Source organism: Labrus bergylta, chromosome 21 (assembly GCF_963930695.1).
Source record: "Labrus bergylta chromosome 21, fLabBer1.1, whole genome shotgun sequence".
NCBI lineage: Eukaryota > Metazoa > Chordata > Actinopteri > Labriformes > Labridae > Labrus > Labrus bergylta.
In genome coordinates this window covers 1,378,158-1,404,669 of record NC_089215.1, presented here as the reverse complement: position 1 = coordinate 1,404,669, position 26,512 = coordinate 1,378,158, and the positions used below count along the sequence as shown (strand labels likewise).

The following is a 26,512-nucleotide window of genomic DNA, read 5'->3' as shown; positions in this document are numbered from 1 at the left end:
CTGCAATTAATGATGGTTCACTGACAGTTTCATTGTTTATTCTGATACGAGTAGTAGGATTTTTTGTGGGTTTATTGGTTATACTATTGATTCTCTTCCAAAATTGCTTTGGGTTCTTAAAATCAGTTGACAGACAGTCTTTGTAATAATTTGCCTTAGCATTTCTAGTATTGGTTTTACATTTATTCCTCAGCTCTTTATAAGCATTCCAGTCAGAAGAATGATTTGTTACACGGTATTTTTTCCAAGCCTTGTCTCTTTGTTTGAATAAGTGTATAAGATCTCCTTTTATCCAAGGTAAATGTCGACCCTTGACTTTAATTGTTGTCCAGGGAGCATGTTTATTAATTATCTCAACAAGCTCAGTATAAAAGTAATTCCAGGCATCTTCAACGAATGGTATTAGTTGAAATCTTTCCCAGTTGATGTTTTAGATATCTTGAATATAAAGTTCAGAGTTAATATTATTAGTTTTCCTTACTTGGATGAATTTAGGAGGAAGGTGAGGCACTTTGATTTTCCAAACACAAAAAACAATAGAATGGTCACTGAAAGAGTCAGGTAATACCCCAGATTGTATGATTCTGTCGGGATGGGAAACTAGGATCCAATCAAGTAGAGAAGACGAACTGGGACCAACTCTGGCAGGTTCACTTATAAGTTGGGTTAAATATATGCTGTTGAAGAGATTGCGATCATTACGGGATGAGCGATCTGCCCAATTGGAGTTGAAATCACCTCATATGATTTTTTCACTAGTGCAGTCTAAAGAATTAATGGTTGATAGGATACATTCAGTTGTTTCAGCAGGAGCATTGGGAGGTTTATAGATATTTCCTATGATAAGTCGTTTGTTCTCATGTAAAATAATTTTAACAAAAAGGCATTCAAAACGCGAGGGATTCTCAGTTGGTAAAATAAGTTCTGCAGTCAAATTTGAGGATACATATGTCAAAAGACCCCCTCCTCTTGAGCCCCTGTCTTTTCTATACAGGACATAGTTATCAATTGTGACTTCATCATCAGAAATATTGCTGTTTAACCAGGTTTCAGAAAGAGTAATTACATGAGGTTTATTATAGGTGAGCCAGGCTCTCAATAAGTGAATAACATGCATACCTTTAATAGAGTTCATTATTCCGAGATGATGTGAAAATAAATATGCAAGTAAGGTGGCAGCAAAAATGCACACACACACACACACACACACACACACACACACACACACACACACACACACACACACACACACACACACACACACACACACACACAGAGGTAAGAGGTAAGTTTATTCATACTAAATGATATAGTAGGCCTTTATGAAGTCATCTGATGACATACTAGAAAATAATAAAATAATAGAAACCTCAGATGCTTCATAATTAATTTACTTCATCATTCAGAGTTTTCACTGATTGTAATAAATTATTGTAAGGGTCTATCCCTTCCCATCAACTTAAAATAGCCGAACTCTTTTAGTGTTACACAGTTTTACGGCATTTGCGACACATTTTACGGCAAACACTAGTAAGGCAGCATCCATCACAGCAGCCCAACGCCCACTTTGTAAATCAAAACAGAAAACACAAACAAACAAAAAAACTTGCCGGTCCAATGGTAAAATAATTACAAGAAGGGAAATAGACAAAAGAGTTCACCTGACGGTGAAATAAAAATGGAAAGGGAAAATAAACAAAAAAGTTCATCAGCCTCTTTTCAGAGTTCTGTGCTAACGTTAGCACTAGCCACTAGCGTTAAGCTGTCATGTCAGAGTCAATGGAGGAATCAATGGAGGAAAGTTCACCCAAAAATGTCTCAGCTTCATCAGGTGTGCGAAGAAAAAGTGTCTTACCAGCACGGACAACTCTCAACGTGCAGGGAAAGATCAAGGCGTATTTGATGTCTCTGTCACGGAGCTTTTTCTTAACCGCATCAAAACCCCGGCGTCTCTGGATCAGACCAGCGGAGAAGTCCGGGTAGATATAAACTCGAGCTCCTTTGTACTGAGGGGGCTCCTTCTTCTCCCTGGAGAGTTTCATTATCTTCATCTTGTCCTGGAAGTAGTGGAGCTTTACCAAGATCGGCCTGGGACCCTTGGCTCTGGAGTTATCCTTGACAGCAGTACGATGACAGCGCTCGATCACCGGAGGAGAAATCCGCTTCACCTAGAAGCTGCGGGATCAGACGACTCATAAAGCCAAGGATGTTATTACCCTCGGCCCTCTCGGGGATGCCGATGAAGCGGAGGTTGGAGCGTCTGCTTCGGTTCTCAGCGTCTTCAACCCATGCTTTCAGGTCAGTGTTTTCTTTTTCGAGCACTTTTACACGTCTGGCCAGGTCTGTGATGTCATCCTCGTTCGAGCTAACTCTGTGCTCAAGCTCGTTGACCTGCTCTCCAGTTGACCTGCTCTCCAGTTGACCTGCTCTCCAGTTGACCTGCTCTCCAGTTGACCTGCTCTCCAGGCACACTAAGAGAGCCATCTATTTTGGTCAGACTAGCTCCAAGTTGATCCATTTTAGTGTCCATGTGTGAAATCATGTCAAGCTTCATGTGCTGCATCATATCCAAGACACTTTGGAGAGTCATTTGCGCATCACCCATTGTGAGGCCAGCAAACTTTTTCCCTCAATATAAGAAGGATGTGGTCCAATAACTCGTTGGTTTGATGCTGAAGGCTGCTATAGTTTACGTTTTTTGATTCACCACAAGCAGTTCATTAGTATCAGCAAAGTTTAGAGTGGAAATATAAATCTCAGCGACCTCAATAGACAAATAATTGAGCCAGCAGACTGCAGCTTGTAGCACCCACTCACGTCATGGCAGCCATTCTAAGTACACACTAGTTGAATAAGTGCTGAGCAGTGGCTATTAAATATAAGCAGCAAAGTAATACAGGTATGGACATTCTGAGACAATAATGAAAACAAAAGAGCAGCGTAATGCGAGCTATTCAATCATGTTTACTTTCATTATACAGCTACATTAAACTTGTATTTTTTCCTGTAGATCAAGCCAACCTTTGTTCCTGCAGTGGTGTCGACCTGTGTCTTCCTCCACAACCTCTCCATCAACAATGGGGATTTGGTGGAGCCAGAGGTGGAGGAGGGGGCCTTCCATGACCAGGGTGATGACCACTGGGACCACCCTGATGATGCCAGGAGACAACATGAGGAACAGGCTGGCAGCAGAAGTTTTTGCACCTATTGGGGTCATCCAAGCACTGCAGGACCATAACTACTAACATATATATTTTCATTTCCACTACTTTTATTTATGGAGATTTAGGTTTTGTTTGTTCACAAATATAATTTTTCATGAGCATGCTCACATTGCATTTTCTGTTAATAAAAGTGCCTGTTTCACATTTTGCCTATTTGGATTTCACTTAGAAGTGTCTGTGTTTTAGTCGTTTCTGTACAGGGGAGGGAGGAGAGACCACCACTACATCCTGAAGAGTCAATGGTGACCGGACGTGTTATTGAAGGCCTCCGACCCAGTGCCTCGTCCATCAGGGCATACCATTTCCAGGATGCAGCGGTGGCCTCTCCTCCCTCCGTGTTCACTCCCGTTTTGGGGACACACACACACCACACACACACACACAGACACACACACTTGTGTAAAGGCTACATTAAAGTCATTGCAGGTGATCTCACACCTTTGGAAGGCAGCAGCTTACTTATGCCTACCTTGTATTTTTGTTTGAGGTTCTCCCACTTGTGCTTGATCTTCCCCGCGTCCACTTTCCCCACCAGGGCACGCTCTCTAGGGGGCACTGGTATGATAGAACTGATCCAAAGGGCACAAGACCAAATTTGGACTCCACCATGGTGAGTTCCTCAAGTCCATGAAGAATCTTACAGATCCCCAGCTGTGGCTGAATGTCTTTCAATTTCTCTCCAACAGACATCACACCCGGGTCAGGAAGGGGCCCTACCACACAAGATTATATGAGGATTCATCGCTTATATTTTGTGTGTTTTTAATAGAACTGCCAACTTGCTCTTCCTTATAATCATAACCTCGTGTTGATTCCTGACCTGGGTCCGAGGCCTGTGCCAGGTCTGCAGTCTGTCAGTGCAAGACACATGTAATGGCACAATCTTGTAGTTCGAGGTGCTGAAACGGGCACTTAGATAAAGAAGCCCCACCAAGTGGTTCCAAAGGGCTCTCCCTGCAGCACAGGAACAAGATGTGGACCTTATCACTATGGGAACCTTGGCAGCTTCCAATGTGATCTGTTAGGGGAAGTAACAAAAACAATTACAGGTTTTCACAACCAAGAAGATTACTATTACAACACATCATAGAATATGATAGGATACAATAAATATGCTCTTAATTTAATATTCATTTGGTGTCTCATGATGCCTTGGTCAGGAGTAATGGCAGGAGTATGTACCAAACATACATGTGTTTTTAGATTTTTGAAATGTAGATTAAGGTCAGTAACAGGTTTACCTTAGATCAAGAAATACTCAAGAACATACGAATTGTGTGGAGTGATTTTCATTTGAACTTTGACTACAGACAGGCAACATCAGACAGCAAGAACAGCAACCTAAAATGATTTTAACATGGAAACAACAGACTGCAACTGTAGTAAAGTTACCTTGATGACACTTTAACAGTCACAACAGACTGTAGTAAAGTTACCTTGATGACACTTTAACAGTCACATCAGACTGTAGTAAAGTTACCTTGATGACACTTTAACAGTCACATCAGACTGTAGTAAAGTTACCTTACCTACTTCAACCAATAATGATTCACGTAATATTACTTTATAACATACCTTAGTTAATATAATCATATTATCATTCGGTGATCTTATTTTTTTAAGATATAGCCTATGAAACAACAATATATATAAATCTATTGTTCAACAAGTTTGAGGACTTACGGGAACTACAAGTCCAGGAAAAAAGAAAGATTGAAAGAAAGATTGAAAGAAAGATTGAAAGAAAGACTGAAAGAAAGACTGAAAGAAAGATTGAAAGAAAGACTGAAAGAAAGACTGAAAGAAAGATTGAAAGAAAGACTGAAAGAAAGATTGAAAGAAAGACTGAAAGAAAGATTGAAAGAAAGACTGAAAGAAAGACTGAAAGAAAGATTGAAAGAAAGATTGAAAGAAAGACTGAAAGAAAGACTGAAAGAAAGACTGAAAGAAAGATTGAAAGAAAGATTGAAAGAAAGACTGAAAGAAAGACTGAAAGAAAGATTGAAAGAAAGATTGAAAGAAAGACTGAAAGAAAGACTGAAAGAAAGACTGAAAGAAAGATTGAAAGAAAGACTGAAAGAAAGATTGAAAGAAAGATTGAAAGAAAGACTGAAAGAAAGACTGAAAGAAAGATTGAAAGAAAGACTGAAAGAAAGACTGAAAGAAAGACTGAAAGAAAGATTGAAAGAAAGACTGAAAGAAAGACTGAAAGAAAGATTGAAAGAAAGACTGAAAGAAAGACTGAAAGAAAGATTGAAAGAAAGATTGAAAGAAAGACTGAAAGAAAGACTGAAAGAAAGATTGAAAGAAAGATTGAAAGAAAGACTGAAAGAAAGATTGAAAGAAAGATTGAAAGAAAGATTGAAAGAAAGACTGAAAGAAAGACTGAAAGAAAGATTGAAAGAAAGATTGAAAGAAAGACTGAAAGAAAGACTGAAAGAAAGATTGAAAGAAAGATTGAAAGAAAGCTCCTTATCTAGTAAAGTTAGTTTGACGAGGTCTGAGTCTCTTTTCTTTTGCCGCAATCAAGACACACAATGTATTTTGTAGAGCAGAGAGGGGCCCCCCTCCACTGCCAAGGGGGTTCTCAACTACGGCAGCAAACAGCTCCAGCGGGGTGCTGTGGCCTGTTTGTAATGTCATTGATTCCACCTCTTAGCACCCCCTTTGCTGGGCCCCCGCTGCTGTCTGGAGTTTTAAAAAGCTAGTCGTCTGTCTGCTTCATTTCTGTTTCCCTCGCAGTTTTTCGGAACATTAAAAGTGTAAAAAACTAAATAAAAAATGTTTTCTCATTGACAACTCAACCTGGCAAGTCTCCTCCCGTTGCTAGCTCCACTAACGTAAACGAAACTAACCAAGCAAATAAACATGTTAGAGAGGAGCACCCAGCTAGCTGCAGGAAAGCAACAGTGCTGATGAAAACTTCATTGGTAAGTTGTTTCATCATTATTTGAGATTAGATGCTGGTCTTTTGTTTGTGGCTGCATGTGTTGGAGACCGCCGTGTCTGCTGGTTATCGTACTGTATGAACGGCAGGCCATTGCTGTCACACTGTTTACAAAGTTTGTTGTCGTGCGTGGGTTGATAATGTGTGGTTTAATGGGTTGATAATGTGTGGTTTAATGGGTTGATAATGTGTGGTTTAATGGGTTGATAATGTGTGGTTTAATGGGTTGATAATGTGTGGTTTAATGGGTTGATAATGTGTGGTTTAATGGGTTGATAATGTGGTTTAATGGGTTGATAATGTTTCTCTTCGTCCCGCCCCGTCTTGTATCTCCATACAGCCGATATTATACCATAAATGATATACTATATTACTATATAGGCTACAGCATATGCTATATAGCCTATAGACAGTTTATGGGCCCACTATTGGTCCCCCCCCCCTCTGCAATGAGCCACAGGCTCCGCGCCTGGTTTTAACGTTTACTTTATTGGGAGATTATAACTCAAAATGCTCCCGAACAGGAGACGTTTTCCTCTTTCTCACAGGCTCCATTTCTCCAAAAAAAGAGAAGCAAAACTACAACTCCCAACAACCAACTAACGCAAACTCACGAGGAGACATGACAAGTGGGTTTCGCTTCAAATCAATGACGTAGACTCGAAGTGAGGCCTCGTTTGTCTCGCGCTTCTCCTAAAATAACACGAGCCTCGATCATAGACTGTAAATATTACTGGACGAACCCTGACCCGTCTGTGACATAGGCAGAAAATGAGTCCAATCGACGGCCGCATCCATATTGGATTTGCAGTCTCAACCTAACTTCGGATCAACCTAACGACAGCAGTAAGGCGGGACCGGCGGGACTTAGCTCCGCCCATTCAGCTCGACGTTAGCAGTCCACTTGACAGCATAGCTAACAGCTAGGCTGCTATCATCAACTATTGCTGCTCATCCTGAGAAAACTCTATAAACAGTAAGTTAACATTTAACTTTTCTACAACACAGTTAAAACTAATTATATTCAATCCATATATTTTATTAAAGACTTAAAACTACACTTTGTTAAATATACAACTATGGTTATTAGTTATTTGTCAGAGCAGTTAGACTTTGTCAGTGTTAGCAGAGAAATACATTAACAAAGTTTTATCCATAGACTGTAAATAAATATGAGACATCCAGAAGAAATCAATATTACAAAGCATACAGTTCATGTTACTGTTCTGACAAAAAGAGGAATGTCTGTGTTTTATATTTACTGATGTCAACAGCGATGAGGTGAACATGACAATTGAAAAATAATGATTTAGTATTTATTATAAGATATTTGTTTTCTATTGAACCCTGTGAAGTCATGGAGTCTGTGGACAGTGTCAGCTTCACACTAAAAACTTTAAGTATTAGAAAAAATAGTGTTTAAGACTGGCATCTATTATGATGAGTTGCAGCTACCTTGTTCAATATTATTCCTGCAGATGTGGCTCATAACAAAAAAACACCCTGAGCTGTCACATGTAGTTAACTGTACATTTTGTCTTGTCTGAGGCATTAATTGAACACCTTTGTATTTCTCCTATAGACACAGTGTGGATTATTGGTGACTTGTCCGTCGAGGTGCCCAGAGAGCTGCAGAGACAGAGGAAGAAACCTGAGCCTCAACAACATCTGTATTTGTTGGTTCTTCTGGGTGGACTTCAGTTGCTTCTCTTCAACAGCTCGCTGTGAGGGAGGTCTCCCCCGGATGGCCTGAGTGATGACACCCACAGGCTGAGAGCTGGAGCTGAGGCGTGTTTTAAGCCTCTTGACAAACCGTTACACCGCGCCCGCCTGTCAAGCTGGTCAGCTACACGCCTTATTGTGAATAACTCTTATCCTTCATCAATCATTTATTGAGTCAAAAGAATATTTTCATGTGCTTGAGTATGACTGGAGGACAGCTGGAGCCAAACTTAGATAAAACAGTCGTACAAAAACTGAAGCCCTAATTATCTCTATCAGTGTGGTCTCTAGGGCCGGGGTTGTAAACAACAACTGATGAGCAGCGGCAGTGTAGTGACACATAGATGATCAACAATCCATACTGCAGCGTTTGAACTTTCATCCACATCATCATCTTGAAGAAATCATTTCTAAACTGTTTCACTGTTTCGGTCAGACTGAACCTCCTCGTCTGGCTTAAAGTGAAGGTCTCCTATCGTTCCTGCAGAGACTAGATTATTTTTCAGGTTGTTACTCAGAAGTAGAATTTGTGAAGTCATATTCACTTGCTTTTTTTGCGATTAACGTCAATTAATTAAACGTACAGTATATACATTCCTCCACCAGGGGGCTCTCAATCAAAACAATAACAAAATATGACGCTGAGGCTGGCGGGGAATCATGGGAGTTGTTGTCTCTGCTACCTCTCTGATACCACAGAAACACATTTAATAATACATTTCTTGTTTTCTAATTACCAAAAACTGCAAGCGAGGGGTGCCCTCATGTACTGAGCCTATAGTCCTCCAAGTGAGGGGCCCAAGTCTGTTTCTGACCTGTGGCTCTGTTCACTGCATGTTGTTCCCCACACTCTCTCTCTCTCTCTCTGATTTCTGACTATCGACTGTCCTATCTATAGATAAAGGCCAAACCCATAAATAAACACTGCAAGCAAACTCCTGCATGCTGTCTAAATTGCACAAATACAAACAAAGTTCCAGCATGTTTGTACAGTTTAGATAATGTCACCTTTGCTGTCACCTCCTCTGCTCTCTCTCTGTTTTTGAGAGACACAAATGTTACTTTTGTATCTTTATAAGACACCAACATGACAGCCTGTGAATTTGAATGGACCACAGCTGGGGTTTATTCACTCCAGTTTTGGATTAAAGTTATTATGACCAAATGTCTGTAGTTTTTATTCTTTTTTGACTATTGAAGTAAAAATAAATTAATCGTTTGGATCACTGGGTACCTGAAAAAGTATGGCACATTTGGACGACCTTAATTACAAAGCAATAGAACGTGTTGTGTAGATCAGTCGTTCACCAAGTGGGGGTTAAGACCCCCGAGGGTTGTGAGCCACAAAGAAGGAAGATGCCTTCCAAAGAAAACCTTTTAAGGAAGTTAAATTTGTATTTTTTTTATACAAAAAGTGCCTTGACCACCAAAAGGGGCAGTCAGGGCCCCCAGTCTCCCCTGGTGTACATGTGTGTTCAGAAAAAATAGACCGAAGATGTTTTAGAAGAGCAGATCTGATACCATAAAAAAACAGCAAACCGCTTGTTTGAATCATGACTTGAAGTTAGAGTTTTAAACACTTTACCTTCTTCAGAAACGCAGACGCCATCTCCCTCTTGGTAGAAGCAATTTTCCTCATCCCATCTGGGGATTGAACCCTGACGATCTAACAAAGACAAAACACAAACAGCAATCAGTGCTCGGTCGAAGATATCAGTCACGACAGCTGCTTCACTCTTTCAAAACAAAAATAATGTGAACCGAATGTGTGGACAAAATATTAGCACACAAAGTATGCAGAAAACTACAAGTAGCTCATAATGACGCTTTGAGAATATGATTGAAGAGACCGAGATGAGGCAGCGCAAGTGAGACGTTTGTAACTTTCAGTCAACCTAACGACAGGCTGAGAGCTGGAGCTGAGGCGGGTTTTAAACCTCCTGACAAACCGTTACACCGCGCCCACCTGTCAATCAGGTCAGCTACACGCCTTATTGTGAATAACTCTTATCCTTCATCAAATCAAAACTGATGAGTCATCAAAACATTCACCCCCCCCCCCCCCCCCCCCCCCCCGTACAGTGTGTTTCCATGGAGACATGAGCTAATCACACCTATTTGTTTGTTTTGTACCAAGCTGTAAACATGTTCATCTCTGCTGTAAAAACAGACTTTTTTAATGTTGGTTTTCAGATTAAATAAATATTTCTATATAAATGCACTCCTTTATGTCTACTTATGAGGATACATTTCAGATTAATGCTCAACTCAATAGCTTAGGGAAGGAAGTCTACTTTTACACAACTTCTTATTCTTTTGATAAATACTAATGTAGTTCATTTCTGAAAGTGGGATGGAACAGAGTCATTGCAAAAATTTGCCCTTAAACACAGCCCCACTCTTAAATCAAGATACATGGAGAGTAAATAAGATCAATAACTTGTGAATAAAAACACAGTTAAAAATGATTTAGAAATGTAGTCTTCCCTGATCAATATCACATAATATCAACTTCTCCCATCTAAACTGGACAAAGGGTTTTAAAATGGGAAGAAAATGGTTTGATTGCAAGTTGTTTGGAGGAGATCTAGTTTTATTTGAACAGCTGAAGCATGAATACAGTCTCCAAGGTGCAAACCCTCCTCCTCCTCCTGATGAAGCCTGTGGAGCTCGTTGATGTACTGCTGTCTTATCTGCTGGCCATCTTCTCTCAGCAGAACTTCGACTGTTGAAAAGTCATTCAGAAGAAGCTCGAGCATGTGACATGGATCCAGGAGAACATGGACTTTTAGTGAGGGGTCTTCAGGATGACAAAGAAAGAGAGAAAATATCAGTTATTCATTAAATCATTTTTTTGTTCTCATCTATTTTTCTGTATTCATCTGTGTGTAAGAGTACATTTATAAATTCAACAGTGTACTACCCAGACAACAAAGGTACAGTATTCAGGTAATCAACATCTATTCAAAGTTAAGAAGATAAACATTATTGTAATCATGCTATTTTCAGCTCTCTCACTCACACAATGATATTCCACATCAAATGGTCTCAGATTTTGTGTGAGGAAAAATTCAGCAATTTATTGTGGATAATACTTCATCTTAACATGAAACAAATATAATCTGAATTATTTAAATCATTAACAGGTCCCAACTCTCTGTGCTTTAGTACAGAACATACAGTAACTCATTTATTATTAACATGAGCTCAGTACATGGCTTCTTCAAACTATTTCTTATACTTTATATCTATGTGCTTTATATCTTATTTTCATTCCATATGTTATTTATATTTTATATTTCTACTGCTCTATTCTGTGTATGAGTTCAGTGAAAATTAATATGGTTATTAATATAGTTCTTAATGGTTACAGATGCTCTTACAAAGTGCATTTTTTTAAATTTGTTAACAGTTTGCTCAAATCTTAAGACACTACATCAACCATGTAACTTTAATGTCATCCTCTATAACCTACACAGCACATTAGGTTCAGTTCAGTTTATGTTACTGACGGATAATTACTACACAAAGTTTGTTTTTTAATGTCCACATTTAGGTGGAGTATAACATTCATCATAACGTCAGATAACCACCGAGGTGAACCTTTAGCTTCTAACATCACACAAACTCATTATTTTCAACAACAACATCTTCACAACAAACATTTCTAAACCATTGACCGTAATTAATGTAAATAATGAGCTACACAGTTAGCCGACTGGTTTACAAGCTAACGCTAAACAAGCTAGGTCCGTAAATATAAACACATGAGTAAGCAGTAAATATAACACTACTATATCACTTACCGAAAAAAACTGAAGCATCAACTTGTTGGATGGTCTGTTAACCGCACAGCAAGCCATGTATGTTGTCAGATATGTGTTAAACAAACTCTCCAAACGAAGTAACAAAGAGGAGAAATCAGACGGATCAAGCTGTTAGCCTCCTGACCTGCTGACCTGACAGACAGATGCAGCGCGCAGAGCTGTCAATCAAATCTGACACAACCAAATATGGGCATAGCCGTTTTCCTTAATAGAATAAAATCCAATGAGTTATAAAAAAATTCACCCCCCCACAGTGTGAGGAGAAGGGGCCGTCAACTTCTCAGATATATCTCGTTTTTTGAACCAGGCTGTAAACATGTTGATTCCTGTGGTAAAAACGGGCTTTTTTGGCTGTGGGCTTATGGCACTTCCGGCGCTTCTGCAGCCAGCCTCAAGCGGAACCTCGAGGAACTGCAGTTTTTTGTACTTCCGCATAGGCTTCATTTTTCGAGACCGGAGGTTGCCCCTTGGCCTCGATACGGTAGTGATGTGTCGTCATGAACGATTCGTTCAAAACGAACGAATCATCTGGGTGAACCAACTGAACTGAATCACTTACTGAAAAGAGTGTGTGTGTGTGTGTGTGTGTGTGTGTGTGTGTGTGTGTGTGTGTGTGTGTGTGTGTGTGTGTGTGTGTGTGTGTGTGTGTGTGTGTGTGTGTGCTCCGCCTCCTCTCTCTCTTCCTCTCAGTCAGTCAGTGAGTGATTTGTGTTCTGAACATATTGAACAGAACGGTCGGGGAAAATAAATGTGAATGTTTTAGCAGCTTTCAGTTTGCAAACTGGAGCTTTATCAACTAAATTCTCAGCTCATTGGTTTATTATTCACCACCGGCTGTTCTCAGTACGATCGCGAGCAGAACTAAACCGTGTTTCAGTTTATTAAATTCTGATTCACAGACAGAGCTGCAGAGAAGTACTGAACGATTCAGTGAACGAATCTTTTGAACGAATCACTTTACTGAACTGATTCTACTGATTCAGTTCACTGAAAAGAACTGCTTTTCACATCACTACGATACGGGGCCTCAGCTAGAAATGTGCCTCCTACTCGACACACGCTTCAAAGCCTCGGTGTCAAACGTAACATTACTAATCTGGACTTTTACCTGAAACTGAATCCACAAACCGGATAAGACGTAAAAAAAAGAACAAAGAATACAGATTAAAGGAACTTTGAGTGACAGGGAGTGACTCCCAGCTGTTCGTCTCCTCGTCTTCAGTTTGAGATAAAATGGCGTCCAAGTTAGAGGAAGATCTGAGCTGTCCGGTCTGCCTCAACATCTTTAAAGATCCAGTCATCCTGTCCTGCTGTCACAGCTTCTGTAGAGAGTGTGTGAAGGACTCTTGGAAGGAGAAGAACAAGGAGTGTCCGGTTTGTAAGAGGAGACATTCAAAGGATTTATTACCTCCTAACTTTACTTTAAAGAACCTGTGTGAGAGTTTTGTGCAGGAGAGAGATCAGAGAGCTTCAGAGGATCTCTGCAGTCTGCACTCTGAGAAACTCAAACTCTTCTGTCTGGACCATCAGGAGCCGGTGTGTGTCATCTGCAGAGATTCAGAAAAACACTCTGATCACAGATTCAGACCCATCGATGAAGCTGCTGGACAACACAAGAAGAAACTTCAGGAAACTCTGGAGCCGGTAAAGAAGAAGTTAAATGTTTTTAAAGAAGTTAAAGTGAAGTTTGATCAAACAGCAGAACACATTCAGGTCCAGGCCCGACACACAGAGAGGCAGATTAAGGAGCAGTTTAAGAAGCTTCACCAGTTTCTAGAAGAGGAAGAGGAGGCCAGGCTGTGTGCACTGTGGGAGGAAGAGGAGCAGAAGAGTCAGAGGATGAAGGAGGAGATGGAGGCTCTGAGCAGAGAGATAGCAGCTCTTTCACACACAGTCAGAGACACAGAGGACGAGCTGAGAGCTGAAGACGTCTCATTCCTGAAAAACTACAAGGCTGCAGTGGAAAGAGTCCAGCAGCGCCCCCTGCTGGAGGATTCACAGCTGCCCTCAGGAGCTCTGATAGACCAGGCCAAACACCTGGGCAACCTGAGCTTCAACATCTGGAACAAGATGAAGGACATGGTCTCCTACAGTCCGGTCATTCTGGACCCAAACACTGCTCATCCAGTCTTCATCCTGTCTGAAGATCTGACCTGTGTGACACGAGGAGAGGAGCAGCAGCTTCCTGATAATCCAGAGAGGTTTGATTATTATTACTCTGTCCTGGGCTCTGAGGGCTTTAACTCAGGGACTCACAGCTGGGACGTCCAGGTTGGAGACAGTACATACTGGAACCTGGGTGTGTTAGCAGAGTCTGAACAGAGGAAGGGAGACATAGAGTCTGGATTATGGTCAATATGGTTCAGTGATGGTAAATACAGAGCACGCACCTCATCACATCCAGACACTGCTCTCTCAGTGAAGAAGAAGCTTCAGAGGATCAGAATGAATCTGGACTGTAACAGAGGAGAGCTGTCCTTCTCTGATCCTGATACTAACACACACATACACACCTTCACACACACTTTCACTGAGAGGATGTTTCCATACATTTACACTGTGGATAAACTCCCACTGAAGATGTTACCAGAGAAGATCTCTGTGACTGTGTCGTCCTGATGTCTCTGGTTGTCTTTATGACAGAGCTCAGATCTGTTTGGTGTAACTCAGGGACTCACAGCTGGGACACTGTGGGGGGGGTAGAGTCTGTCCCTGTTCTCTGAGTGAAGAAGAGGCTGCAGAGGATCAGAGTGAGTCTGACACCAACACACACTTTCACTGAGAAACAGTTTGCATGCATCAGAACTGAGAGAAGAACTCCCACTGAGGACTTAACCACTGAATCTCTGTGACTGTAGATTTAAAAAAACATCTTGATGATTAGAATCAAATTTCACTCATTTTTCTTAAGCGATATTTGAACACCTTAACAATCAATGATCCATTAATGATGAATAATTAATGAGCCATAAAAAGCTCGTCTTCTTCTCAGTTTATGTTTTGTTGAAGTTATTTTAAACATGAATTCATTAAATACAATCAGTTTGAAATAATTAAACTACGAGGCTCTCTCTTAAAAACAACGTATTGTCATGATTTGGTCTTATGTAGTTTGTATTTTCAGTTTGTCTCCTAGCTTAGTTTCTAGTGTTTTTATTTTGTATTTCCTATACCTGTGTTTCTTTGTTCTAGTGTGTTTTCTTGGTAATGTTTCATTCTTGAGTTCTGTGTGTCTTTTAGTGTTTCATGATTTAGTTTGTAGTTGTCTTCAGTGTTTCTTGTATTGTATTCCTGCCTCTGTGTGTTTCCCTCCGTGTTGATGACCCTCATTGTCTTCACCTGTGTCGTTAGTCTCACCTGTGTCTGATTACCCCATGTGTCTATTTAGTTTCTGTGTTTCTTGTCCTCTGTGTCAGTTCATTGTTTGTTGGTATTTGTCAGTTTTTGCTCGTGCTCCTGTGTGGCTCTCTGTTTTTGATCCCTGTGTTTTTTTTTGTTGAACTTTTGGAAGTAAGTTTTTGTTTATTAAATACATTTAGTTAATTCTGCATGTGGGTCCAGTTCCTTGTTTTTCCCCTGAATGTGACACGTATAACTGTCCTTATCACCTGTTCTGAGTTTGAGTCTTTCTGGAGCTTCATCCTGTAAAGGTTCGGCTCTGTGGGTTTGTTATCATGTTTGAAATGTCAAATATAAGACCTGAAGACTGTTCATATTTCTTTACCATCTTCATGTTCAGAGGATGAACCCTCCTCTGAAGAACGCTTTACGTTCTTTAGAACAACAAAGAGTTTAAATATGTGGTTAGTGTGAATCCTGTTCCTGTAATCATTAATAAAGTTTCTTGATCTGAATCCGTCTTTATGACTCGTGTTGTGTTTCATTGATCTTGTAAAAGTCATCATGGAGGAGTGTCTCTCCTGAGAGGAGGAGTTTGTCTCTGTCAGTCATTATAAAGTTATTCTGATTATTTCAGGTGTTTCTTTAAGTCCAGTCTAAACCTGCGACCTGAACCTTTCAGATCCAGTGGATCAGTGTCGTCTCTGACTCGTCCGTCAGGTCGGAGAGGAGTTAGATTCAGAGATCCAACGAGCTCTGGAGAACACGGGGTTAATGATTGAAGGTCAACGACCTGATGAACATCACGTGTCCGAGCAGCGAGCAGCACCTGAGCAGCGAACTACGGGTGAGCGTATTGCATCATTTCCTGTTCTGTTCTCCTCTGTACTGTGTTACTGTGTACCTACTCTTAGCTTAGCTTAGCAGTTAGCTTCTTTTTCTGTCTCTCCCTCTCCTGCTCTCTCCTGCTCTACGTGTCAGATGTTAAGTTACTCCTCGTCCTCCTTTAGTGATAATGATACTTGTAAGAAATGTAGTTTATTTTCAGCTTTGGAGGCGAGGGTGTCTGAGTTAGAGAGACGGCTCCGCACCATTGAGTCAGAGTCATCGTACGCAGCAGTAGTTAGCCAGCCACCTGTAGCCGGTGCGGGCCGACATAGCTTGGCTTCCCCCCCGGTAGCTCCCGAGCAGCCGGGAGGCGGTGGCTGGGTTACTGTCCGAGGGAAGCATAGTCAAAAATCGAAGCTCACGGTTCCCCACCAACCACTTCACGTTTCAAACAAATTTTCCCCACTCAGCAACACACAGAGAATAAAACTCTGATTATTGGAGACTCCATAGTCCGAAACGTGAAGCTAGCGAAGTCAGCGGGCATAGTTAGGTGTATACCCGGGGCCAGAGCGGGCGACATCGCATCTCATTTAAAGTTGCTGACAAAGACTAAAGGTAGATTTGATACAATCGTAATTCATGTCGGCACTAATGACTCCTGACTACGCCAGTCGGAAGTCACTAAGGTTAATGTGGAGTCGGTGTGTACTTTTGCTAAGATGATGTCGGACTCCGTAGTGTTCTCTGGACCCCTCCCAAATCAGACCAGTGATGACATGTATAGTCATCACTCAACCGCTGGCTGTCGAGGTGGTGTCCAGCACACGATGTGGGCTTCATAGATAACTGGCAGTCTTTTTGGGGAAAACCTGGTCTGCTAGCTAGAGACGGCATCCATCCCACTTTGGATGGTGCAGCTCTATTATCTAGAAACATAGCAGAGGTTATTAGTCCAAAACCTTGACAACAACACAGAGTTCAGACCAGGAGGCAGAGCTGCAGTCTTGCACTTAGATCTGTCTCCCAGTCACTATAGCTGTAATTCTGAATCGAACTGTAGTTATACTATAGGTACTGTGTCTGTCCCCCGGCACAGACCCGTTTTTATAAGTCATCCAAACGGCGTAAATCGTCAAAATCTCAGTAGAATCAAAACTACAAATACGATTTTGCTTAAAAAATCAGAAGATTCACTGTGGACTTTTGAACATTAGGTCCTCAGCATCCAAATCTCTTTTAGTGAATGATCTGATATCAGATCAGCATATTGATTTACTTTGTTTGACTGAAACCTGGCTGTGTCAAGATGAATATGTTAGTTTAAATGAATCCACTCCTCCCAGTCATTTTAGTACTCGTATACCTCGAGACACTGGACGAGGTGGTGGAGTAGCAGCTATTTTTAATTCTGGTCTTCTAGTTAACCCTCGACCAAAGCTGAATTTTTCTTCTTTTGAAAGCCTTGTTCTTAGTCTTTCACATCCAGTCTCAAGAACCTTTCAGCCAGTTCTAGTTGTTGTAGTTTACCATATTCTGAGTTTCTATCTGAATTTGCAGAATTTTTATCAGATTTAGTCCTTAGCAGTGATAGAATAATTGTTGTAGGTGACTTCAATATCCATGTGGATGTTGATAATGATAGCCTTAGCACAGCTTTCATGTCACTGTTAGACTCTATTGGTTTCACCCAGGGTGTAAATGAACCTACTCATCGTTTCAACCACACCCTGGATCTTGTTTTAGCTTATGGCATTGAAATCCAAAACCTTACAGTTTTCCTAGAAAATCCTCTTCTATCAGACCATTTCCTTATTACATTCGACTTTGTCCTACCAGAATTATCTCTGCTTAATAAAAATGTGCTCTCTAGAAGTTCATCTGATAGTGCTGTAGCTAGATTTAAGGAAGCTATTTCAGCTGCTTTTGATTCAGTACCATGTTTCAACCCAGTTGGAAACTCTTATGATAGCTTTAGTCCCTCTCAGCTAGATCAGTTTGTTGATACTGCAGTGGATTCGCTGAGAGTTACTCTTGATTCGATTGCTCCCCTGGAATGGAGGGTTGTCAAGCGGCGGAGAGTGGCTCCATGGTTCAACTCAGAAACCCGTACTCTAAAACAATCGTTGCGGAATTTTGAAAGAATATGGCGCTCGACCAAAACGGTAGAATCTTGTTTATTCTGGCAGGATAGTCATGGAAGATATATGAAGGCTCTACGTCACGCTCGAGCTGCCTACTACTCCTCTCTAATCGAAGAAAACAAAAGCAATCCTAGATACCTTTTCAGCACTGTAGCCAGGCTGACAGAGAGTCATGGCTCCATTGAGCCTTGTATTCCTTTAGCCCTCAGCAGTAATGATTTCCTGAGCTTTTTCAACAACAAAATTCTGGACATCAGAGACAACATTGGTAACCTCCTGCCCTTACCTGGTGCAGATACCTCTGATATGGGAGAAACAGTTCCAGGACCAGATATTAGTCTCGACTGTTTTTCTCCAATCGACCTTTCAGAGCTATATTCCATTTTTTCTGCGTCGAAACCGTCAACCTGTCTTTTGGACCCAATCCCAACCAAGCTGTTTAAGGAAGTCTTAACTAACTTAACTGTTTAACTAAGTCCCTTAGTTAGCAACTCTATATTAGATATGATCAATTCGTCTTTACTGGCAGGCTATGTACCCCAGGCATTTAAAGAAGCAGTAATCAAACCTCTACTTAAAAAGCCTACTTTAGATTCAGGAACTCTAGCTAACTATAGGCCTATAGCCAACCTTTCTTTTATCTCAAAGATCCTGGAGAAAGTGGTAGCTAATCAGCTGTGTGACTTTCTCTATGACAACAGTTTATTTGAGGAGTTTCAGTCAGGATTTAGAGTCCCCCATAGCACTGAGACTACACTAGTTAAAGTTACAAATGATCTACTTCTAGCTTCAGACAGGGGACTTCTCTCTGTGCTCGTCTTGTTAGATCTTAGTGCTGCTTTTGACACCATTGACCATCGGATCCTGTTGTACAGACTGGAGCATTTGCTTGGAATTACAGGGACTGCTTTAAGTTGGTTTGAATCCTACTTATCAGACCGATCTCAGTTTGTACATGTTAATGATGAGTCCTCTATGCACACTAAAGTTTGCCATGGAGTCCCACAAGGTTCAGTGCTTGGACCAATTCTCTTTACATTATATATGCTTCCTCTGGGAAATATTATGAGGAAACACTCCATACAGTTTCATTGTTATGCAGATGATACTCAGCTTTATGTATCAATGAAGCCTGATGGCACCAGTCAGTTATGTCAGCTAGAAACGTGCCTTAAGGACGTTAGGACGTGGATGACCAGAAAGTTTTTGCTACTTAACTCAGACAAGACTGAAGTTGTGCTAGGCCCTAAGAACCTCAGAGAGACTTTTTCTAGTGATTTGACTGTCCTTAGTGACATCAGCCTGGCATCTAGCACCACTGTAAGGAATCTAGGAGTTCTATTTGATCAAGATATGTCTTTTAGCTCTCACTTCAGGCAAGTTTCAAGAACAGCCTATTTTCACCTTCGTAATATATCCAAGATCAGGAATATCCTGTCGCAAAATGATGCAGAAAAACTAGTTCATGCATTTGTTACCTCCAGGTTAGATTATTGTAACTCTCTTTTGTCAGGGTGCTCTGGTAAGTCTCTAAAGACTCTTCAACTAGTCCAGAACGCTGCAGCTCGTGTACTGACTAGAACTAGGAAAAGGGACCACATTACTCCTGTGTTGGCTTCTCTGCACTGGCTCCCTATACAGTCTAGAATAGAATTCAAGATCCTTCTTCTCACTTACAAAGCTCTAAATGGCCAGGCACCATCTTATCTTAAGGAGCTACTAGTGCCGTACTGTCCCTCGAGAGCGTTGCGGTCCCGGAGTGCAGGCCTGCTGGTGGTACCTACAGTCTCTAAGTGTACTATGGGGGGTAAAGACTTCAGTTATCAGGCTCCTCTCCTCTGGAACCGCCTTCCAGCCGGGGTCCAGGTGGCAGACACAGTCTGTATTTTTAAGAATAGACTTAAAACTTTCCTTTTTGATAAATCTTATAGTTAGGGCTGGTGCTGTATCTATCTGTAAATCTCAGTCACTAACCATCTACTTTCCTGGGAGCTCTTGAGCTCTCTTAGGCTCCTCAAGATCGTTGGTTGACGGCCTGCCAGAACTAGGGCCTGTGAAGGCTGTTTCGTCATGAGCCGGGGATCCGGCAGAAGATTTCTGCCTTTTAATGAGAAAGTTTTTTCTTACCACTGTAACTTTTGCTGCTTTGCTAAAGTGCTCATGATGGATCGGCCGGATCTTTGTAACATAACAATGAGGAAGGTCTTTTACCTGCTTTTTGTAACATAACAATGAGGAAGGTATTTTACCTGCTTTTTGTAAAGTGTCTTGAGATAACACTTGTTATGAGTTGACGCTATACAAATAAATTGAATTGAATTGAAATTGATCCATTATTAACCGAATTCACTCTAACTTCAGGGATACAACATCATCTGAACACATAATAATCTGCATGTTAGACCCACAATAACATCCTAAATATCCCTAATACAAGCAGGCACACTGAATCAGAAAACTACAAAACTACATTTTGAATGCACACATTTCCCCTGTAATGTTCATGTATGTTTCCAAATATGCAGAAAAAACATCAAAAAGTCAAATGTGATTAAAATGAGATCCTACCTGGATGTTTTTGTGTGGCTGGTTTTCTCTGTGACGTGTCTCCACCACCTACTCCTCCAGACTGCAGGTTGGACACTAAATCCTCTGAGAGAGTCTACAAAAAGTTGCAGCACCACGTCCGAGTCTCGTTTAAGTCCACATCAGACTGGTCTAAGAGGAATCCACTTCAAGTTAAAGCGGCTGAGAAAAAGTTAAAGAACCACAGGAGCGATTCTCTGAGCGAGCAGACTGATGTGACGAGCTCTCTCTTTCTCTCTCTCTCTCTCTCTCTCTCTCTCTCTCTCTCTCTCTCTCTCTCGCTCTCTCTCTCGCTCTCTCTCTCTCTCTCTATCTCTCGCTCACACACTTATACACAACCACACACACAGTTTCAATATCTTATAATAAAAGTTCTACTTTAAGAAGCTCTTCAGCTTCTCTATTCCTGATTCTTTTGCGTGTAGAAATTTAAATTGTATTTTATTCCATGTTTTCCATCAAATGTAATTTCAGTCTCTCTAAAGCCTCTGACCTCAGTGTGGGGTGGGGGTGACACCTGGTGGTGAAAAAGTGGTAATACCCCAGCAGCAGTTCAGGGAGGTTCAGCCACATTAAATTGGCAGCAAAGTACAGAAAATGAAAAAAATCCCATTGTCATTAAAAGGTCAAGTTTTCCTAACTTCATCAGTTAAATGAATTATTTCAGCTCAAGTGCAAAGTCACAATGAAGTGCTGAAGATTAAACCAACTGATAGGGGCTTTCACACGGGCAGAAAACTCCTGGAAAAACTCCTGATATTTACATGAGGAGCTGCATGTGAGAACCCAACCTGCTGAATATTTCACCCAGAGTCAGAGCGGGTGGTTATTTACTTTGTACAGAATTAAATGAACATTTATTTGGACATGTTTTACTGATGAACGAATGGAAAAGGACTTGAGCTTGTATCGTCCTTTTCTCCTTTTCTGACTTCTCAAAGCTCTTTTACACCGCAGGTCACACCTACACATTCACACACTGATGGTAGAGGCTGCTGAGTAAAGAGTCCATCAGAAGTAATGTAGCTGCAGGAGCTGGGGATTGAACCCCTGAGCCTCCGGTTCAGAGATGACCAACATTACTGCTGGACCACAGCCGCCCCAAATGTACTTTGATATTTTCTGACTCGCTCAGAGCACTTTGAAGTCCGAGGCTTAACGTCCCACTGGAACAACAAAGTTCATCTCACTGAGTTCTTCTCAGGATTATTAGATTTTATATTTCTCTTCTCTTTTCTCTAAATGACGATATCTCTCTCCCTAGAGTTGTGTTCTTGTCTCTGGTATTTGTGGCCCTGAACAAATTGTGCAGCTTTCACCAAATAATAATAATAATGAAAAGTCTTTCCGTGATCTGACCAAAAGGGGGTGCTGAAGAAGCAACTCATTTCTCCTTTTCAAACCACAGCCTCATAAGATCACTGATGTCACTTGATACCTTATTATGGAGGACTAAAAGTGCCAAAATGAAATATATAAATATATAATTAATCAAATCATTAAATGTGTCATCAATTATTTAATATTGGAAATGAATCAACAAATATATAAATAAATATATAATTATTTAATTAATTAAATGCATGTGTTATTAAATAATTATTTAAATGTGTCATTAATTATTTAAATTTGTAATATATAAATAAATATATACATAATTTATGAAATACATAAATAATTAAATAAATGTTTAAATAACTATTTAAAATGTTCATTCATTCTATGTAAAAACACATCTATTTATTCCACTATTTATTTAATTATTTCATGTTTCCTGCTCCAGCAGTGCATCATGAAATAATTTTATCTGTCATCCTCTCCCATCAAACTCAGTGGGCGGGATTAACGCTGATCGAGTCACAAACCATTGCTTTGGTCTGAAGGGTTGCCAGAATAGGCGGTTTCCCACCAAACAAACAAACAAACATGGCAGCAATCACAGAGGATCTGCATGAGCTGGTCGCCCACACCGGACACGATGCTGTAGAACGGCAGTGGGGATGTCAAAAGCCGGGCGCCCTGCTCTGGGTGTGTGCTGCGGCCCCGTACCGGAGAAGCGCTGGACAACTTCTTCTAAGTTTGTGAACACTCTTCGGTCAATATCTTGGTCAGAGAGAGCGGAAATAACTCCAAGAAGAATGAATGAACATTTTAAATAATTATTTAAACATTTATTTAATTATTTATGTATTTCATAAATTATTTATTTATTTATTTATTACCAATTTTAAATAATTAATGACACATTTAAATAATTATTTAATTATTTAATAACATGCATTTAATTATTTAAATAATTATATATTTATTTATATATTTGTTGATTTATTTCCAATATTAAATAATTGATGACACATTTAATGATTTAATGAATTATATATTCATATATTTCATTTTGGCACTTTTAGTCCTCCATACCTTCTGGGTGGATTTAGGAAAATGTATATTTACATTTCATCAAACTGTCTTCAGTTAGGATATTTCTCTGAAAATACATGTTGATATGTGTCATAAAAACAAACATTTAAAGACAAGACTAAGGCATCCTCTAAAAATCACGACCGACAGAAAGAAAATCATCAATTTCTTCCTCTAATTTGAATAAATCTGCAGCATTAGGCCGACAGTGTGTGCTCTTATTTTGACAGAGATTTTAAAGATCAGAGTAAGAGTGATGATTTGTGTGCGTCTGAGCGCTCTGTCAATGATTAAAGGAGCGGTAGTTCACTCAGAGAAAAGCTCCTCCTGCTCCTCATATGTTCCTCCAGTTTACTCTCACTCACACTTGTTGCTCAAGAGCTGATTTTTCCCCGCTTCATTTCCCTCAGTGAACGCACCGCCTCACCGCAGACAGAGTGGTACAGCGTCTTGTTTGGACTCTTTTTTTTACTGTATGACTCACACACACAGAGAGAGAGGATCCAGCTTTTGTAATCCTCCAGTAAAGGACCGGGGTTTATCTTTTCAGATGTAGACTAGATGCAGATCAGACCGGTTTTCCCTGCATGAGTTTGACCTCCAGCTCTGCCTCCACGTCTCTTTTCAGAGCTCGTCCTCACATTATGTCATTAAAGACTGATTCACCGTCTCCTCGTACCAAAACCCCCAGAGAGACATGAGAGAGGAGGAGCTCTGCAGGGACAAATTCATTACTGTCTGACCTTTCTCTAAAACTCTACAGCAGGGGTGTCCAAAGTGCGGCCCGAGGGCCATTTGCGGCCCTTGAGGGGATTTTTTGCGGCTCGTGACTTCAAATGAAGAATCAGAAGATTTTGATTAAGATCGGCACATTATCTTATTTTTCTTTTTCATGTTAACAAGCGCTGAACAATATTCCTAAAATAGAAAATGTTCAGTAACGTGTATGTTGTTGTTTTTTTTAAATCTACAGCTTTTACTATTTTTTTGTAAACTATGAAAAAAAACTTATGTAAAGTTTTTGCAAACAAGCGGACTGTTGTTTAACCATTTAATGACCTGAGCTAAATGCAGAAAGCTTTTCCAAAAACATGAACCACGTTACAGACTTGATTCTGAGAAAAAAACAAATAAAGTAGAACGAAGAAATCTAAATATTTGATTTCCTTTTATTAAAGGGTTTCTTTAGCGAGCCTTTTGATTCTGATCTACAAAGCCTTACTATTTTTAAAACTATATTTTAAAAAACAAAACCTGTGGCCCGCGAGCGATTCTAACACGACAATTTTGGCCCGCAAGAAAAAAAGTTTGGACACCACTGCTCTACAGGATGTGCAGAGAAGTGTCACAGTGGATCTCTACATGAAATATAAAACATAAATGAGACAGATTTTGAGTTTGCTTTGTGATGCTGTTTCTATAATCTTCAGGGTTTTCACACTCACACACAAAACACATATTTCACCCCGACTTTAAAAGTCATTTTTCTCACTAGACTCCTATAGAGCGCCACAGGAAGGAGTCCTAAAAAATAAAAAAGTAAATACAAGCATACACTCGAATTACACACACACACACACACACACACACACACACACACACACACACACACACACACACACACACGAGCAGGGCCCTTCAACACCCTCAACATACAAAGTTGCTAAACGTTATTATTACTCCCTGCTTGCCTGTTTTGTCTCTGTCTATGCTGTGCATCAGATTCATTTACTGAAAAATGGTTCAGTTTGGACCTCAGTCAGTACAAAACATGTGACACAAGCAAGAAACTGAACAAAACAAACATTTTTAAAAAGTGCTTCTCAGACTTTTTTTACACAAGTTTTCTTTCCAGGCACACATTCGTGACCCACTGAAAATGGCTCAGCGACCCACCTCTGGGTCCCGACCCACCAGTTGAGAAACACTGCTTTTAACTATGCATACGGGAACGCATGACATCAGCTGTAGGAGCCATTTTGTGTTTATCGTTGGCATGTTTTATAATTAGATTTATCTGAATATATTATTTTCCACTAGGGACACTGAATGCACAGGGGCGTGTATATATAGTAGCACAGGTGACAGGAAAGGGAGGGCACAGGTACGGGGAGCACAGACAGTTCTCACCAGACCGGCATTCATGTTTCAGACCAGCACTCAGACAAACTACAATTCATTCATTCTACTGGCTACGCTTCACTGGAAATGGTATGTTTTTTGGTTCTCATATCTCCATCAAGTGACTTCAATAAACCTTCAACTCAACTTTAATAACGGCTGGAAAATCATTGTTTGCATCTGAGTAAGACTTCACCCCTACCTGTGTATTATTGGCAAGAATTGGAGCAAATGAAAAAATTGGAAAATTGCCATTGCAATTAAGTGAGAACTTTGCTCTATGAGTGAAACTTGCAACGATTCAAACGGAATACCAGATTGTTTTGTTTCACAAACCTGACGCTGCCATCCCCAATCAACTGGACATTGGTGACACCTGCGCTACGCTAATTGCCGACAGAGGACTGGAAACCTCCGGAGCGCAAATGACTGGGTATGTGCAAACATTAAGCTTTATTGGAGAAGCTAAAATAACTGCTGTATTGGACAGCGGCTACTAAGATGGAGTCAGCTAACTGAAAGCTACAATCACAGAACATATCAGCTGTTTGAAACATTGTATCGTTGACGTACACATCAGCTGTTTGAAACATTGTATCGTTGACGTACACATCAGCTGTTTGAAACATTGTATCGTTGACGTACACATCAGCTGTTTGAAACATTGTATCGTTGACGTACACATCAGCTGTTTGAAACATTGTTTGGAATTATTGGAAATATGCACTGCCTGATGACAGTGTGTCAAATGCCTCTAAACCCAAATCAAACCATAAATCCAGTTCTTCATCACGTGCATCTTCAACTTCATCTGCTCGCATTAAAGCTCACGCGGAGAAGGCTGCTCTCATGGAAAGAGCTGCTGCCTTGAAGAAGAAACATGAGCTTGACGCACAGGAGGAACAGTTGAAAAGAAAGAAGGAACAACTGGAACTGGAGACTGAACTGGCAGCAACCAATGCAAAAATCAATGTATTAAATAGGAGAGACGGTTCCAGAGTATCTGATGGGATGAACTCTTATTGGAGAAAAATAACAGCTCAAAATGAAACATCAGTTAAATTTCATGATATGACCCATGTCAACCAATACTCTCTTCAAGGGAATAAAGTACAGACTCTTATGGAAGGTGTACAAAAGCATGATCACACTACACTGCCTGTATTCAATTCTGGGAACCAAGATGATATCTGTGACATAATTCAGAGACAAAATGACATCACTACTCTACTGGTTAAGCAAAATCTGTCTTCTACCCTGCCACCAAGAGAGATTCCTGTTTATGACGGTGATCCTTTGCTGTATGAAACTTTTATCAGGTCATTTGAAAGAGGAGTGGAACAAAAGACTGAAGAC

The 26,512-nt window shown here is 40.4% G+C and overlaps 1 protein-coding gene and 3 long non-coding RNA genes across 4 annotated transcripts; 3 read left to right on the top strand and 1 right to left on the bottom strand.

Moving 5' to 3' along the window:
* Positions 1–1,225: 1,225 nt before the first annotated feature.
* On the top strand, positions 1,226–3,368 carry LOC136177306 (uncharacterized). Its single transcript, XR_010664944.1, has 2 exons — positions 1,226–2,298; positions 3,011–3,368. It is a non-coding gene; the product is annotated as an uncharacterized lncRNA (long non-coding RNA).
* LOC114919728 (uncharacterized) lies at positions 3,021–20,880 on the bottom strand. The gene is made up of 4 exons (XR_010664942.1): positions 20,600–20,880; positions 4,045–4,242; positions 3,694–3,937; positions 3,021–3,149 (listed from the first exon to the last, which is right to left on the bottom strand). It is a non-coding gene; the product is annotated as an uncharacterized lncRNA (long non-coding RNA).
* On the top strand, positions 5,664–20,604 carry LOC136177305 (uncharacterized). The gene is made up of 2 exons (XR_010664943.1): positions 5,664–6,154; positions 15,742–20,604. It is a non-coding gene; the product is annotated as an uncharacterized lncRNA (long non-coding RNA).
* On the top strand, positions 12,317–15,574 carry LOC110004807 (nuclear factor 7, ovary-like). Its single transcript, XM_020660311.3, has one exon. The coding sequence runs from the start codon at positions 12,954–12,956 to the stop codon at positions 14,337–14,339; it is 1,386 nt and encodes a 461-aa protein (XP_020515967.3). The 5' UTR covers positions 12,317–12,953; the 3' UTR covers positions 14,340–15,574.
* Positions 20,881–26,512: the final 5,632 nt, after the last annotated feature.

Excerpts from the sequence above, each read along its gene's own strand:
- LOC110004807 (XM_020660311.3), top strand. The coding sequence starts at position 12,954 with ATGGCGTCCAAGTTAGAGGAAGATCTGAGCTGTCCGGTCTGCCTCAAC.